Consider the following 19,068-nt stretch of genomic DNA (forward strand, 5'->3'; position numbering starts at 1 on the left):
TGCAATGCGCCAAAAAAAAGAGAAAAAAAAAGAGTATCTATTATTGCTTTGCTATAGTTAGTGTGCTATAAACTTTAGAAGTTATAACTGTGATTGTTATATCCTGCTTCTTAATTGGGACACTTCAGATATTTGACCAGGAACATTTATAAATTTCGAACACTACAAACTATTTAACTTGAGTAGATTCACATTGGACATTAATACTGTTGCGAAAATATTGGGAAAAAATTGGCATGGGATCAATGAAGACCACAGAGCTAGCTAGCTCCCTAATAAGTGAATTGTACCTATGTCAACTCGAAATTTACTCACTCATTATGAACCCTCGATAAGATATTAAGGAAGATCCAGACTAGAAAGAAGACTTTAGAGTGCATGTAAATTTGTAAAACTGTTGTATATAAAACATTCTTTGTAATAACTATTTGTAATAACTGTTATTATAAATTGTAATTTTGGTTGTATATTAAAATATATTTGTTTTAAAAAAGAAAACTGTGTATTTTAGTCTTGTTGGCAAATATCATAAATTGGATACATATCAGCATTTATTTAACTACTAAGTCCAAAGTACAATTTTCATTCAGTTTTAGGCTATTTGAGATTGTAATACGTAACAATATCTTTAAAGTTATAATGTATAATGAAACAAGGGATGCAACAGCAAAGAGCAATTGGCAGATGGTTTTAAATTTGAATATATTATTATATTTTAATTTTATGCATATGGATTATTAAAGTACATTCATTACAATATGTATTCTTTTTAAGACCTACTGCAGGAAAAAAAAAGGAGAGTATAGTTAATATTATTATGTACTAATATGTTACCAACATTTGTTTCTCTAGAAACAAAGCTTTTTCAAAAACTTACTGATGAGATACATCAAATGCAACAAAAAAAATTTTGCCAAAATGCTTTACAAGATTGACAACATTACAATGGGAACTTTTTAAGTATTGTCCAAATATTAAAGACTTTACATAATCTGTCAAAAGTGCATTGTTTGCTTCTGTTACAATGTTCAAATAACAAGTTACAAAATTTCAAAAATGTGGTACAGTTAAATTTATTTGCGAGTCTGTTTATTTAGTTTATATGACAAAAGTGTGCAAATAAATCTCATAATAATATCAAAGCATGTTATCTGTAACTGTGTGGACATTATAAAAGAAAGTCAAATTTTATCTAGATAATAATAATTTAGTGTCTTGTTTAGATAGTGTCTCAATAAATCAGTGTTGTTTTATAGATCCCCATCACCATTGGGCAAACAGCAGGCTATTCTACTGACAAATATATAACAATGGGCAAAGTGAAGAGCATCAAATACAGACAAAGATATGAATATATAAGCACAAAATGAGAAAATTTAACACAAGAATATAAAGTATAGCATCAATATGGCTGAAGCCAATTTAGGTACCTTCATTTACGAGCTATTATTTACATGGTTAACACTTATGGGCCAGGATTTCCTAAGTGTCCAGTTTGATATCACTAGTGTTCTGTGGCAAATTTCTCTGAGTACATACCTTACACAAACATATAATAATTTCTAAATGATAGACGATGGACAGAGCTTTCCAAACATATAAAGTATGTTGAGTTTGTGTTAAGTTTTTCCAGCAAACCAAGGAAATAAACAATGGTGGAGTGTTAAAAGTAGCATGTTGCCAGCAGAAAAATTTAATTTCAAAGCAATAACACAAAACAAAAATTGTAAGTATGACTCAAGCCTTTATTGTGATTAATTAGTAAACACTTATGTTTTGAAAATTTGTTATTAGCTGATTGACCCATTAGTTTTCACATACAAAAATATCCAAAATAACACGTTGCTGTGATCAATTGGTTGTTTATTTTCAAGACAATAATTACAAAGTTTGAGTAAATAAAAAGATTAGAGTCTAAAATCAAGCTGGGAAGTGTATAATTTGATTTGATCATACCCCAAACACAGGATATCAAGAGATATTTTGGGCATGTCCATTTGGAGCTTGTAATAAAATTAGTTTTTTAAGCATGTGAGTGATCTCCTTTCTATGTATATATCTGGTGTAGATACTCAAATTATGTCATTTTGTTATATCATTATACACAACAGCCAAGAAATTTGTTGTTATCAATAACTGAAAGGGTAATAGTAAGTTGCATTCTTCAATAAAAAATCACTGAACACAAAATTGCATGAACTCCTTAACACGTTCTCTTTACTTCAGTTTTGCTTCTGAGGGGAATATATAGATGCACAATGCTTTTCCTGCCATATTTAGTTTCCACCATGTGCAGATGATTTATTGTAGGGTGGATTTGAAATGTATAGGTCCAAATCAACTCATTTTCGTGCAAGAACCATTCTTGAAAATGGGATTGCATAACAGATATGTATCTCTAACTGTATAACTAACATTCAAATGGTGCAAGTGGTGGTAGTTTTAGGTTTAAATGACTGATAAATTACAAACCTAAATCTGTGAGCAATAAATATGGGTGTATTTATAAAATTACATAATTGGGGATATGGTGAGATGCATGTAAAGGAGTTCATAGAATGGGTAAAGGAGATCACCATTTTCATTCAACTTATTAAATATGCTTTGTGCTTTTAAATGCTACATTATTATGAAAGTTTACATTTATGATCTGTGGAAGTAGTCTAATACAAAATAACTATTCTTATTAGCCTGCTATAGCTGGATGTACTATAGAAATATAAAGGAGATCACATAAATTTCTACATCTGTCTTTGCTAATATACAGAGGTGATATGCATTTCAGTGATGAGTTTCATATTTGTATTTTTAGAATGGATGGTAAACAAAGTTGGCAGCAGAAGGAAAAACCTTCTTACAATTTGTTTGCTTTTTGCCTTTTTATTCTAGGTACAATATATTCTGGTAAAGGAGAACACATGTGAAAAACAGTAGTCATCTTCATCAAGGTGAAAAAATATGACAGAATGTAGCCCGAGTGCTAGATTTTTGGCATAAAGTTTTTCAATAGTTACATTTTCAAGAACTGTATAAATCATACTTATAGAAGATTTTTTTTTCAACATTTTCCAGTTAAAAAATGGACACTTACGTCCCAACAGACCATTTGTTGGACTTGTTACCTATTAATGGGACAGGTTTTATTACATACAGACTGAAAAATAACTTGTGTTGTGTATTTTCTAAAAAGGGTAGCCTGATCTTACTTGTCATAAATACACATAATTCAATAATGTTCAGCAGCAAAAACAAAGAAAGATCAAATAGATGCTTTATTTCATGGTTATATTCTTATATGCTAAAAAAGATAATCCAACTGAAATTCCTTCCATTATTTAAAATCTTCTCTATACAAGCAAGCAAAAAAGTACTAAAAACATGTACAATCATCTAAAGTTGACAAGTCAAAACTACCAATCTGTCACTATTTCAAGCATTATCATACCAACTGCTGATAAACTGTTGAATTTTAGTATTCAATGATTTTTCTTAATTATGTTTCAGTAAAATTTTAATTTAAGATAAATTTGTCACATTGTTTCATACTTTTGCTAACATCAGTGTTTCTAGACACACATATAAAAATAATTATTTTTAGCTATAGCCAAAAGGAGAATCTTTGATTTGATATATACCAAATGTGCCATCCTTAAATATAATTACAATGAATGTTAATCTTCATTGCTCTAAATAGCCACATGAATATGCTATATCAGTATTAGAATTTTCTGATAAACTGGCACTGTTTACCAAATGACAGACAATATGTTAAAATATTTCAGTTTGTTATTAGCACTACAGCATAAAATGTTCCTGAATATAGTAATTTTCAAACTTTAAGCTCTAAGTTAAAATAATCATTCAAAGTAGAAAAATCATGCTTAGAATTGTGAGGTATTGTTAGTTTTTAACTCAGTTTCATAATGCTCTGTTTCTTGTTCTAATATATCCTAGAGACAAGTTAAATGTTGGTTAAATGTTTCTTATGGTCAAAGTTGAAAATGCTAAAACTGTAGTTTAGATTTCAGGACAGATTTCCTCACATACTGAAAGTAAAAATATCAAAAAAGCAACAGAAATAATTCCTACCTGCAGCACATGGTCCATATTCAGTTGTGCTTCTATCTCAAATTTGTTTTTGTGCCTTTACAAAAAGAAAGGATGCCAAATAAAAGTAATGTAAGGATGAGAAGACACAGTTTGTAGTAATAGTAAATAAGAAGTTTTAATAACAATTATGTTATACACAGTAATAGTTTCAGCTTACCCAATATGTTTTTCTTGTTATTTTTCAAAGAATCATATTACAGATTATGTATTTCACCATTTTTTTAAACACATAAAACATTGCATTCACCTACAATTTATTTGCTTCCTCAACTATAATTATTAAGTGTACAATATTTGGTATTCAACCATGAGAGAACATGACAAATATTTGATAATTTTGTGGAAGGTTTCTTGTTTAAGACTTAATGGAGAAGTTAGATAATAAGGCTGTGAATTGTCTGAATGATAAAGTTAAAACAATCACTAAGTTTTATACTATCTCATGTGTAGAATAAATATAGCACACATTTCTTCACATTTTTTATGCACACTCTTGCTTAACAGAAGGTAATCAGAGGACCTTTATCATGATCCCATAATAGACTTAACTTCAAAGTCCATGAATACCATAGAAAAATCTATAAAACTGAACTAAAAGATACATAACCTGAAAGCACATAAAAGAAAGAATGGCACAAAAGTTCTCACAAACAAAGGCTGGGTTAATATGCTAATATGATGAGTACTGTATTTGAATGAAGGAGTACAATGGACATTCATTACGAAATATACATGATATGACAACCCGGTATTTATTTTAAGGCTAATACAGGAGATTCTGATCTCTCCTGTCATGAGGACCTCTCTCGCTGTTAAATTAGAATATTTACCTTCAAAGGAATATTATTATTTGTAGGTGTGTTTTGCTTGCATAGGAGAAATCTATAAGTACATACAAAATGAAGTAAAAAATATGATGGTTGCCTGTTGTAATTGAGTATAACAGTCAGATATTTCCATCTCCCATTATTTTGCCTCATTTAAGTGTCTATGGGCTTGAAGATGACCATACAGTCCAATTTTTGCTCAGAATTTTCTTCCAAACTCTGTACATTTTAGCTCATCAGGAGGCCAAAACTGGTTACTGTAGTTTCCTCAAAGTTCTTTTGTTCGTTGGCCTATTGAATTCATTTTGATTCAAATGTGGTAGATATACATGTTAATTACAGTCAGTATGCACTATCTTGTGCCTTTTGCTTCCGGCTTCCAGGGGGTGTGCCACATTTTAAGACAATGAAGTAACAATAACTGGAGTGGTAAAAATGTATGTTCTCTTTTGAAAAGCAGTTGTCTTGCATGCATTTTGAGGGAAACAGGTTGAAAACTTTTGTTTTAGTTCAGCAGTTATATTATTTTCAAGTAGTTAAAAAATATGAAAATCATAAAAGTCAAATATCAACATGAGTTGACAGCAGACGTTTGTCAGCTAACTCAGTACACTGTTTATTAGCATACATCATGAGATGTATAAGCTAAAGTATTGGCACAGGAGATTTTCAATAATTGTAGATTATGTATGGAAGACAAACTCCTAAGCTAACTCTTATGTCTGGATAGGTGCATTCCACCTCAAGATCAAAACTGTACCATCGTACTAAAAAAAGTATAGAAAATAAACTTGTATTCATTCTTCCACACATTTGGAAAACAATATGCTTCATTTTGGAAATTTACTAAATTAAAAGGTTATTTAATTTTATAGATAAAAATAAAATAAAAATAATAAATTTTGATTTTGTGTCAATTTCAGAAACTATTCAAACAAAATCATTATTGTTTTTGAATTCCCTGAATTTCTTCTGAGCATAATATGGCACTCATAGCCTCCTAGGAAGAGAGTTGTAATATTTTTGAACAAAACAATGCTAATTTGATCTTGTAACTTGAATAAAGGTGTATTATTACCAGTTTTTAGCCAATCACTGTTTCTCAACTTCAGCTGTCATGGTGTAATGTAATTGTCTATATCTCAGCTTCAATAAGTCGTGAAAGCTCCTTTTCTGTTCTTTTCAACTTTGAGCCAATTGGACTACCAGTTCAGTGGATACTCACACAGAGATTGGAACAGACTGGTAAAAGTTTAGCTTGGTGACTTGTTGTTAGGAGATGTTTATGAACAAATTCCATCACAATTGCAATCCAGATTTTTTTTTAAAGCTTGCTTTATCATCTTATACTTTAATTGAATTATGATGTTGCAATATGATAGGAAAAGAAATGGAAGAAGATGAGGAAGGCTTAGTTAAATCATTTTGTACTTAAACATATGAAGTTTCATTTTTGTCAACAAGGCCACACTGTTAGGCAATGGATATCGTAGATAGTGTGGTTATCTATTCTTATTTACTTTCGCTGTTAAGTTCTTGGAATTGCCAATATATATAATCTTTTCCATTTACTGTGTAGTTAATTGTCCCAATAAGGGAATAATAAGACTAGTTTTCTGGTTCGTCAGTTCTTCTGAACGAGTAATTTAATTCAAGAAAAAATAAATAAATATTGTGTTATTAAACCTCACAGAATACTTTCCACGATCAATCCACAATGCACAGGCATGCATGTGCAGAATACCTTAGCCAGATGGTCATTGGGGCATAATGATAATGGGGCATTTTCATTTGAGTATATTCGTGTGCATATACATATACAGTATGTATGCTTGATGACTACTGTGCTTATCAGCTTGCAACAATGATATTTCAAATCACCAACATGTCTAATCAAACACTGAAGAGGACTTGAAAGGACTTTGAGAAATATTTTAAAGACAGGGATGTTCCTATGAAAAAGGAGGAAATGCTGCAGCTTCCAATCTTACAGACGCTCAGTGATGTGGACCACTGTAAGTCTTAGAAAACTGTGGATGACCATGTGCTTCTGAGGCCAGTGACTATCAGCGTTTCTGAATGAACAAAAAAATTTCACAAAAATGCCAGCTGTGAACATAATTAACCATTTTGAGTGGTTGATTTGGTAAAATTTGACTGAAATAAATACACAACATGAGTGAATATAGAAAATCAAAGCAATAATCTTGCTCTAGTAACAGTATCAAAAAGTGCTTTGATAATTGGAAGTGAACTACACAAAGGGCTCTCATTGCACATGTGCAAAAGTGCTTCTATTGTTCCTGACAGCAATTGAAAAGTTGAGTTTTAGACTCAGTTAAACAAATTATTATTACTTTCAAACACAAAAAACGTTATTTGGTGGATTTGGATGCAGAATCAAAAACACGAGGAGTTCATGTGAAGTCACCAAATTCTGTTTTCCTATGTTACTAACAAATGACCATGTAATAACCAATTCAGACAAACAACTTATTTATATTCAAATCTGCTATTTTTTATAGCTGCAATACCATCTACTACTGTAGCTGGTCACGTTACAGTAACTATCAATATATATAAATCTTACCTTTTATCAATATTATGGCCAGAGAGACTGAACATTTAGTGTATATTGGCACACAAGAAAAATACATTGTAAAACTATGTTCATAGTTCTCCCACTTTAAGCAAAATGAAATTTCCTGAATTTCCCACACCTTTTCCTGAGAAAAATGTTATTCCCTGACCATTTGATCTATGTTTGTAATGGTAATGTACCAATGAACTATTATCCATAATAGTATGTGAAACTGCAAGACATTAATCATATACTGTTAATTATCAGAACATAAAATGAAAAAGTTTATCCACTTGTTTATGATTGTGCATACCAATCACATTTCTAAATTTTAATTTAAATCACAAAAATGGCATCACAGTATAAATAACACTACAGGTTTTAATATTTGTGATTATTATGTTTCAACTTTGAATACAAAAGAAACATGTTTATGGTTGCAAAATGGAATGTTCTTTAATGAGTGTGCTTTTTGTACATAAATATTTTTAAAGCAATAATTTATGATGTGCATACATGCACAAATATGTATAGTATAAATATTTCAGTTGCTAGCCGGTAACTCATATTTCTGATATTTATAAAACAATCATACATATTAAAAAAGGCATCCACTGTTCCAGAGTACATTATATTATTTTTGGACATGCTTTGAAACTATGAATTTCAAGTTAATCTATACTAAAATTATTGAATATTTTTGAAGTTAACATTTTCTTAAATTGAAAATATATATCCAGTAATACTTACCTTATGCTACAGCTATTACTCGACTGCAATGGTTTTTTCCTTTGTCCATCTAAGCATTGGTCTGATTTTTTTCTCTCTTGCTATAATCTTTTATACCACACTTAATTGCCCTTGGCAATATTTGTCTCATGACACTCTCTACCTATGTCAATGCACTCTCTATGATGGTACTGTATATAAGCACCTAATCAGATAATGTTATTACTTTTTTGAGACTGACTCAATCTACAGTCTCTAACACCTGCTCTTGGTGGGGAGGAAGGGTGAGAGAAGGTAAGAATTATTGGAAATACATTTTCGATTTAAGAAAATGTTAACTTCCAAAACATACTTATTTCTTTTCACAAAACAGCTAGAATCCCACATTGATAAGGTGGAGGGGCCAGTGAAGGCATTATCCATACAGATTGTGTCTGCAGATATCATGGTCATACCAGTAAATGATTAGCACCTTCAGTCTATATTCTTTACTATCCCTAACATTTTGTTTGTTGTTTAACTAACAGTAAATTTTCCTAAACTATTACTCCAATATCCGAGGCATTAAGGTTAACATTTTCCGACAGATACTTACCTCTTCTCAACTTATATTGCCCTATATATGCACAAATTTTTGTTCGCTACTAGCCTCGATAGTCCCAAGTATTGCCATATTCTCGAAAATCTTTACACATGCCATATTATTAGTAATTGTCAGTGAAATATTCTATATTTCAATATTTTAAACTTAGTTTTCGTTGAAACTTGTTATCCTCATATTCTGATATACATTCTGTTGGATATACAAGACTGTTCAGTTTAAGAGTATTTATTTAGTGATTTAATATTTAATGATTATTTAATTTTCATAACAACAGTGTTAAAAGGTATTTTAAAAGCAATAGTTATGGTAAGTTTCGTTAGGTAACTCTGTACGAGTTGTACATTGTGCATGTAGTTTAATTGTTGTACTAAGCTTTTGTAATACTGTTGATGTCATCTTACTCGAACCTTCTAAGTCTTTGTCGTTATGTTTAATATCGTTAATAGAAGGCTAGATATTTCTAGATTTTTCTGTTGAATGTTATAAATACGTGCAGATACAGAGGAAGTAAGTGAAAGTAAAAGTGAAAAAAGTTATGTTAGACTGCATTATTGTCAGTTTAGCCATAACAGGCAATTTCTAAAGTGGAAGTACCACAGCTTATATTGTAACAACAGAGATAGAGAAGAAGAATTTGTCTTGTCAGTTGTGTTCTAAAGTAACTGAACCAACCTATGTGGACATTTGACAAAAAAAAAAGAGAATTATTTAAAGCTCTGGATACAACTGTGGTAACTCACAAGGTAATGCAAGTGAACTTACGACTGATTGTATTGTGTTTATTTAAAGTTAAGCACAAAGCTACACATTGAGGTATCTGTGCTCTGCCCATCATGAGTATTGAAATCCAGTTTCTAGCACTGTAAGTCTGCAGATATACTGCTGTGCCACTGGGGGGCGATTGTATTGTGATAAAAGAGAAGAAATAATTCATCTTATCAATTGAGTTCAAAATTAACTGAACCAGCCTTTGTGGACTTTTGATGAAAAGAGAATTATTTAAAACTCTATATTCAACTGTGGTAAACAATAATGTCATGAAATTTTGTACATATGTTAGACTTGTTTTGAATATATATATTATTTTAAAACAAGTGGATTGTATGCTGTCCATTTATTATTAAAATTTATAGTCAACAAATCATAGACACCTACTGTACAGAATCCAGCCCTATAAAAACTTGACACAATCCCATTCATATTTTGCTTAATACGAGTTTTCCCTAACTGTCACTGGTAATATTCTACCTGTCTCTTGGAAATAACACCCGTTAACAACCCCTGTCCAATCTGTAATGTGTGCTATAGGTAATGCTTAATAAGGTATATTTTGTTTTATAATGAATTCAAACAAAGTTTGTGGTAATTATTATTTTATATAATTATTATAATTAAGTAAATAAATATAAGTACAAAGACGAAATAGATTCAAAAACACCAAACTGTGTAGATCTTTGAAATGTCAAGCTTTAACAAGATAATTAAACTCTTTGTTTTCATTGTGACATCTTTCTAATCTTTCCCATACAAATATTTCAGTGATGTAATATACCCAAGGTATTGAGTGTTTCTTCTATAAATACTGATATGGGTACTGTTTTATCAATGTACTAAAATGTGTAAGATCAAAATAACTTATTTAATTGAAACAGCCTATTTCTGAATAATGATTTGTTAAGGTCTTTTAAACAGTAATAAAATGATCCTCCATGAGGACCATGACATTTATAAAAAATGAGACAAAGTCTTTACACTCAATTTAGGTAGGAGCCTAGCTACTGTTTATGTAATCTATTACAGCTGCCTTCATATCCCATGACAATTAATAATAATCTTTTTGTTCAATGTAGACAAAACAGTGTTTATAAATAAAATACATATAACATGCTAAGTGTCATAATTATCCTGTATGCAAGTTTTTCACACAATGATAATTTTCTTTTTACCATCAGTGTGCTTGAAGCAATACTGAATCACATAAAGTTCACTGACTTTTACCAGTTTCTGTCTGTAAAATTAAATTCCCTGATGTTTCCTGGTCTGGGAATGCATAATAAAATTCACTCTTTTTTCTGCTTTCTCTGGCATGTGGAAGCTATGAATGTTACAAGGAGGAACATGGAAGTTGGCGGATGTTAATAACAAAATGACATAATTGGATTACCATAGAAAGAGGCCTCTTAATGGAAAAACACTAGATTTATTAGAGTAGTTCACATGCATACATCATCCAACATGTTTTTAAGTGGAACAAAAGCTAAAGATTCAGAGAGAGAAAGAAAGAGATATACACTCGTACAATAAGAATATACATATTTTATGATCATCTAAACTCTCAAAGTATACTTTTTGAGGGAAATTACTTGATCAAGTCTGATTTTCAAAATAAAGTTAAACAAATCTGTACAAGTATGTTAAAATAGAAGAAATAGCAATGTGCAACTACTACTGTAAAATTTGTTTGTGTACAAATATTTTCACAAAGCTACACAAGAGTTATCTGCACCTAGCCATCCCCAATTTTGAACTGTTTGGCTTGTGAAAAAGAAGCTAGTTAAAACTACCTCTAGTTCCTGCCTGATTTTGCATTTCAAGATGCCCACAGAAGAAATAACTTACAGACACACTAGGCAATAATTTTACTCAGTTACACAACATACAGAGAATAGGCAAGAAGTTCCTAGGCTATAAATAAGTACAAGTTGTGCGAATTCAGTAAATATCATTACAATGGAATGGTTTACAAAATGTCATCCTATGGCATATACATGTATGTGTTAAAGAAGTGAGGGAAGCAAATAAATTTTAATATGGTGAAAAGTAAATAAAACACAGATTTGAAATGCTAATTACATTTGAAATCTGCAAAATAAAGACATCTTTCTTGACCTATTCCACCTTTGAAGAATGAAAGTCTAACCTCCAAAAGTATGTTGGTTACTTTTTTCTGTGCTTTATCACAGATGGCAGAGTGAAATAACTTGCAAGATGCACAAGACTGGATAACAACAAACACAGATTTCAGCAATCAACAAAAACAAAGATTGAGTAGACAGATAAAAATCAATGTCTTCTGAAACTCTGAAGTCATACAAACACTACAAGCAATTACTATTTTATATTACATATATACACCTTATATCTATTAAAAAAATAAAGTGATAAGCCTCCATTAATAAGCAACATAAAAAAAAAAAGCCTGACTGGTCTGGTACAAATGTATGAAGAACAGTCAGTAAACTAAGCAATGTTGATATAAATGTTGGACTATAAAAGCAGAGAGCTTGATAAAAAGCGTGATTACTTTGAGAAAGCAAATTTTCAAGGGAAGGTGACAAAGGTTAGGAATGAATGTAAGGGAATATTAAAACACTAGGAGGGAGAAAAGTTGTAATCAGGAAAACAAATATCAAAGATTTTTGACAAAGAAATACCATGATGGATAAATATGTACATAAAGAGCTGCACTGTTCTGAGGATATTCATACCTATTGTAGCTGGATCTGAAACTACAGCAGTAAATATAACACTGTAAAGATGGCTAATTATAGATCACAAAAAGATAAATTTAAGTATCACTGAACTCAGAAATGCTATATATGCACTTTCAAATAACACTTTTTTATAAATATTAATAAATACACTTAAAATCACGAGTTCTGCAAACAACTGTTTTAAAAATAATAATTGTTGGAATGGTGTTAAATGTATATTAAAATAAGCCCACATAAAATACTGATCAATAAACTATCAGAAAATACTCACTCTCTTATCATTCTACAAAGGCTGTTTGTTAACCGATGGTTCAACATCAAGTTTAGCCCTGGTATTTCAAGACTTTGAGAACCAGCATGACAATCCCAGGCAACAGATATCAACAAAGCAGCACTGATAACAGAATTAGAACCTGTTTCTTCAAGGTAGTGACCAAGAATTATTCCACCCAATGATACACCAGTGGCAAAAATCAGAGAGTTTGGATATCTGGCTTGTATCATTTTCAATACTTCCCTAAGATCTTCAGTATTTGCAGCACAGTAAGTTCTTGGAGTCTGCAGTGAAAAAAAACACAGCCTTTTCAGTAAACAACATATAATCTGGAAAGATAGTTTTTAGTTCCCATCTGTACTTATTTTCAATAACATGAATATTGGTAACATTTAGAAGCACTTTCTAAAAATTTATGACCTGTTCATCAACATAATTTTGCAAGCTTTACTTACATGGTGTGCTTGCTTCATGAACTGTTGCATATATTCACAAATTTTAATGTAACTTTTCAGGTATCAGTGTCTTCATAAACACATCTAGTGAAGAAAATTGTTCTCATATATTATAATCAAGGCTACATATAAACTTTTCTTTCCAGCATTTGTTTTGTACTTTCCTTTTCTAGTCTAAAATTTTGTAATGTATCATCAACACATTGCATTAGTATAATATGCAGCTTACCATGCATTTTCTATCTTCTTATTTTAATCTATCTTTTTCAGAATTTTTCAGTTATTCTAGGTATGTACAATTTTCACATATCATATGATCAAGAAAGTCATTACATTGTACTTGCTCTAGCTACCTTTGTTCTTTGTCATTCCCTTGAGATAATACCTAGTCTGCCTGCGAGAGAGATGGCTGTATGGTTACACTTTGAGTGTTTGAAACTAAACAGTAGTGTCCTCCAATGGTAGGTTAGGTAATGTGAAATTATAACCTCCCTTATTGATCAACAGTGACATAGGTGGTGTATGTATTCTGAGAATAGAGCATTATAGAATTTGGTATATGAAGGTCTAGCTCACAGTTTGGAAAGTGAAGCTTAACTTCTTTCTGTAAAGAGTAATAGTTTCCTAAAGGTTACACTGTAACATTAACCAATTCTTAGGAAAGAATGGAGAGAACTATCAAGTAAAGGTGGTGACCTTCATCTTATGCACTTATTTACCTCTGATTGTTTTTTAGTTTAAATGGATTAGTTTTCCTTGTGTGTTCTACGTTGTATACACTCTTTCTTTCTCAAACTCAAAGTCAGATAACTCAGAATTACTTCATAATAAATGTTTTGTTGAATTGCCCATTATTAATCAGTTTGACCTGAAAATATCACATTAATACTACAGGAAGATAACCTACAATGACAGAGTTTCTGTTTAGTTAACGGTTCTGACAAAAGTAGTTTAACTAATTTAATTTATTTAAGACCCTTTTATGGCCTGTACTGAAGGTTTATATTTTAGCAACCTCTAAGTATGGCAGCTAGATAATCTCAAAAGTACTACAGCTATAGTACATTATTAAGTTCACCAAGAGTTAAAATCTATTCAATAAAAAAACATTTATTTATTTAATTCTATACATAAAAATATCAAGTTTTGATTTTGAGTTGATCTTAGCAAGCTCTAAACAAAATCATTAATGTTTGTGATGTAACAAATTTGTTATTATATATTTATTCGAATATCAACGTCTGTTTAGATTAAGTTTATATTTTAAAACATGTGTAGCTTATAGTGTTAAATATGTATTGCGAAACTCCTGCCTATTCTCTGAAGTTGTAGAAGATTCTCAAGAGTAAGAATCAACAATATATGTATATACTTAAACGTTTAAACGTAGCTCAGTATTGTTATGTAAGACTGAATTTTCTAGAAAACCTTCCCATGGCTATAAATATAACTAATGCGATGCACCGAGAAGAGTGTCTATTAGTAGTTTGCTATAATCAGTGTGCTATAAACTTTCGAAAGCTATAACTGTGATTTTTATAACGCCTATCAATCGGAAAACTTAAGATACTTGACCAGTAATATTTATAATTTTTGAACGTTACGAATCATTTAACTTAGTGGATTCTCATCGGGCATTAGTATTTTTACGAAAATATTACCTAACTTCAATGGTGGAAAACCTAGCGTGTGTGGCCAAGGACAAAGCTAGCTTGCTTCCCGGCGAATCATACTTACATCAACTCATAATTAATTTGCTCATCGTAAACCCTCGATAAGATAGCAAGGTTACAGGGTTTTTATTTATTTCTATCAAGACTTCTTGAACCAACATGTTTTTCTAACATCATGAAAAAATTCTTATTTTCATTCATCATTATCTTTCTTCAACAGGCCTAGCATCTACCTAGTTCTAGCAGTAACTATAAATTTTATCATCATTTGATACAGTAAAACAGTCTTCACATTTATTGACTACCTATTTTATTATTATTCTATGAAAAATTTATAAAGCCTTAGAATACACTCTATAACATAGTAACCCATATACGCCATCTTATAAAAATAAAAAAAAGTAGACAAATTAGTATTAGGAAAAAAAAATTCATTAAATAAAAAAGTTATGTAGGGCTGGCTATTGAACTTGAAAAAAAAACCAAACAAGACAGGGATAAAAGGGGACATATCACTTGATCAGCTAATAATCACATAGTAGAGTAAACTGTCTTCAACTTTACATGGAGAAGAAAATCCCTACATTATGGCTTCCTCACTTTGTGTATTGAAATCTTGGTATTCAAATAGAATCTCAGCTTTCATCATTATACCTTTCTTTAAGTTGACTTTAGAATACAACTTTAAGACTATTTTACAATTCAAAATTCTGGTTCTAATTGTTTTTTCAGTGTGGAAACCAGTAATGTAGAATTTTATTCTCCATGTAAAATCGATACAGCTTAGTCTCCTATGTGATCATTGGCCGATCAAGTGGTATGTCCACTTCCATCCCTATCTTGTTTGGTTCCCTTTATAAGTTCAGTAGCCAGCCCTACAACATAGCTATTTTATCAATGACAGTAAGCACAGTGAATCTGTGTAGGGCGTTTTTTGAATCAAAAGAAAGATAAATTTTGACATTACATAACAAAAAATTCATGGAAAATTTTTAATGAACAAAGAAAGGCAAAAATCAGTAATTAAAATCCGAAAAAAATCTAAGAAAAAACATACCATATATATATATATATACAAAATATTTTACTTGTAGAAGCTACATAACATGTACAAAGTTCTTTTAAACTTTCAAACTATTTCAACAAGTAATCTTCTTATCACAATGCAATAAAGCAAACCATACAAGAGGTGTGTCAAATTGACACAAACAAGCATGGTAAAGTTAAAGCATTTAGGTCTTTTACAGAGATTTCTAATTTATTATGAATATCCATATCCAAAAACTTAACTTACGAACAACTCTACTTAGTATGCCTTCACACTTAATAATTTATTTAGACATGTATTAGAAACAATCTAGACACTTCAAAGGGCTACTTGCACTTGAAAGCAAAACCGTCAAACCACATTATCTATCAATAAGTTTTCGTTATTTTTAAATCTAAACTATTAACTTAAAGCTACTTTTTTTTAGATTGTAGTCTGAAAATATATTTTAAAATATTTGTATTAACTAGTAATGGAAAATTACACAACTTTTCTGAAGATATTTACTTCAAATTCCTCTATTTTCCACACTCAATTTTAATTTAATTAGTAAAGTACATAAATTTGTTATTGCTTTACTGCCTCAGCATTTATTTATTGCCAACCTGGCTTTAATTGCAAAATTAATATTAAAAACTTAACAGAGTGTTTACTTAATGTAATTCTGTCTTAAGAAAGAAGTTGTGTCTTATTTAAAAATAATACACACTCATTGTTTTAATATACACTTAGGGCCATTTCACATCACTATGGTTCAAAAATAATCATCTAATAATGTATTACTTTAATTTTCCCTTCATAACGAGATATCCCTTTCAACAGGGTCATTATACGGAACTTTCTGAAGGCAATAGAATAAAGTCTTTAATCTAGAGATTACAAAATTAATAACATATGATTTAGTAATATATAACATTATGAATACTATCAGGTAATATGAAGCTATTTAAGTAACAAATAACAGGAAAAGTAAAACATACAATACCATAAGTGTAAAGTCTACTAACCAATAAATCCACCCCTCCTATTCCACGATTGTTAAACACCACACACCTGTAAGTTAATTCAAACATAAATATTTCATAATTCCAAATAATTGAATTATTGGTACTTTTTAAATTCTTATTAGTTTAAATTATATGCACAAACATGGGAGTCTGTGGGGGTGGGGGCACTTGCCAATATCCCTTGAGTCCTGAAAATGTGCCAATATTATAAGCAGAAGGTTAACAAAGAAACTTATGCTGTTTTGCAGATATCCCATGAGACAGCATGCTCAGAGTTAACCTGCTGCCAGAGAAGTATCAACGTCATAAGCACCGACACAACAATATTCCATCATGGTGAAATTACCCTATAGGGTACAGAATCTAAAAGAACATACAAAAATTTACTATTATGGAGTATATATATATCTGCAAGTCTGTAGTATGGCTTAAACTAATTTTACAAATATTAAACCCATCAGATCTGACCGTGGGAGCTTGCCTATTCTCTTGACTATAATGACAAAAACTTTGTAGGCGGGTCCATTGTCTCTTGATTTTGACTTTGCCCCCACCCTCCATGGAAACATTTCTGCAGACACCCATGAGCAAAAATATGTTTAAATTACATGGAGTTTTAAGATTCTATTTTTAATAGAATTAAAACACAAAAAAAGTTCTAATAAAACTCCAGTAACTTAAAAAATTGTGCCTTTAAAACTTATAAAGTAAAGAGTATATTGAAACAATACTTTTTTTAAATACATTAACACACATACCTGAAGGATGGAAATGCACAGTTTTAATTACTCTGGTTAGCAAAAACCACTAGATGATACTAAAATATACCATCTTTGTGCTTGGGGTGCTTTAAACATATAGCTCAGCCTATTCTTATAGCAGGTATAAACCAGACATGAGAGCAGAAACAAAAAAGTCATAGATGGGTGATCTTACTGGTGAACAACACATTATACATTAATGGTGTTACAATACTATTACAAAACATTATCTGTCAACATTTCCAAGCCATATCACTCAAACATCTTTGTCAAGAGTCAATCAATTGCCTCTATTTGCTCAATGGACTAAAACAAATCTCATCTTTAACAATTTAATGAACAAAAAAACTGATTTCTATCAAAAAACTGAAACTTGCATTTGATAAATGTAATCAAGTTATCTATCCACCAATTTCTATTCTTGATGAAAAAAATCAATGTTGAATATGATGTAAATTATGATTCTATGTTACACAAATTATATATCTTAATCTTTCTTACATATAAATGTATTGTAGCAAGAAGTTGAAAGTCCTACCAATGGTTCTAAAGGTTCAATTATGTTGATTGATATTAAGATGTTCCATATTGTTAAAATTCACTTCTATAGCTCAGAGTAACATTTTTTGATTTTTTCCTACTTCTTTCTCAAATGTCTTCAACATGTCTTACCTACACCCCAGTCGATGTGCTACTGGAACTAAACTTTTCACATATTCAGTTTGGCTATGGCCAGTCAGTCCAGGTAGAAAAAGTGCTATTGGTTTATTTATTGTTTCTCCGTGAGGAGGGCCATTATCCAACCAATCAAGAGAAACCATTCCTCCATCTGGAAGCTTTAGTATTTCTCTGCAAGTCAAAAGACTATTAAGTACAATATGTTGTTTGTCATTTTACCAAGTAAGAAACTATTCTCCTAGATTTTAAATACAAATTCATTTTTTTTTAAATTAAAACTGTTTGTCAGACATGTTTTAAATGATCCTACACATTTTCTTATTTTCACTAAGACAAAATTATTTTTGAGAAAGATAATTATTATACACTTTCAATTATTTCATTGTGCCCAGTATATGAAACACTAATACTGTCAGTGCTACTTTTGGTTTTAAATAACATACATGGATACCAAATTTGTTATGGTTTCAATTAAGAGTCATGGACACAGAATGTGTTCTCATAGAGTATCCATTCTAAACATTTGGTGACAAATAAAACTAGGCAATTACTTTTATTAACTTATTACACTGATTAGTGTAATGAAGAACAATCAATTATCAAAATTATAATTAAATCAATTAATGTCACAAAAATAATCAACAAGTCAAAATTATTGTTTTAAAAAATTTCAAGTATCAGTAAATGACATTTTGCCATTATGATTTTTCTTTATTATACACCTGGAAAAAAGTTAAGCACCCCCATGTTTTTTTCAAGTGATTCAGATTCGACGTTCTTGTGACTGATTATAAATTACCATTCAATCTAAACGTGTTTATCAAATG

General features: G+C 30.5%; 1 protein-coding gene across 1 annotated transcript in view; it reads right to left on the reverse strand.

The window, feature by feature from the left end:
• Window positions 1–19,068, reverse strand: part of LOC106478206 (phospholipase ABHD3-like) — a 47,508-nt gene that overhangs the window by 13,490 nt on the left and 14,950 nt on the right. Inside the window, exons 3-6 of the mRNA XM_013938730.2 lie at window positions 18,236–18,412; window positions 16,803–16,848; window positions 12,617–12,903; window positions 4,090–4,144 (exon numbers count right to left, since the gene is read on the reverse strand). Of these exons, the coding sequence (XP_013794184.1) occupies window positions 4,090–4,144; window positions 12,617–12,903; window positions 16,803–16,848; window positions 18,236–18,412 (565 nt within the window). The remainder of the gene's footprint in view (window positions 1–4,089; window positions 4,145–12,616; window positions 12,904–16,802; window positions 16,849–18,235; window positions 18,413–19,068) is intronic.

This window comes from Limulus polyphemus, unplaced genomic scaffold (genome assembly GCF_000517525.1).
Source record: "Limulus polyphemus unplaced genomic scaffold, Limulus_polyphemus-2.1.2 Scaffold189, whole genome shotgun sequence".
In the NCBI taxonomy this organism is placed as follows: domain Eukaryota; kingdom Metazoa; phylum Arthropoda; class Merostomata; order Xiphosura; family Limulidae; genus Limulus; species Limulus polyphemus.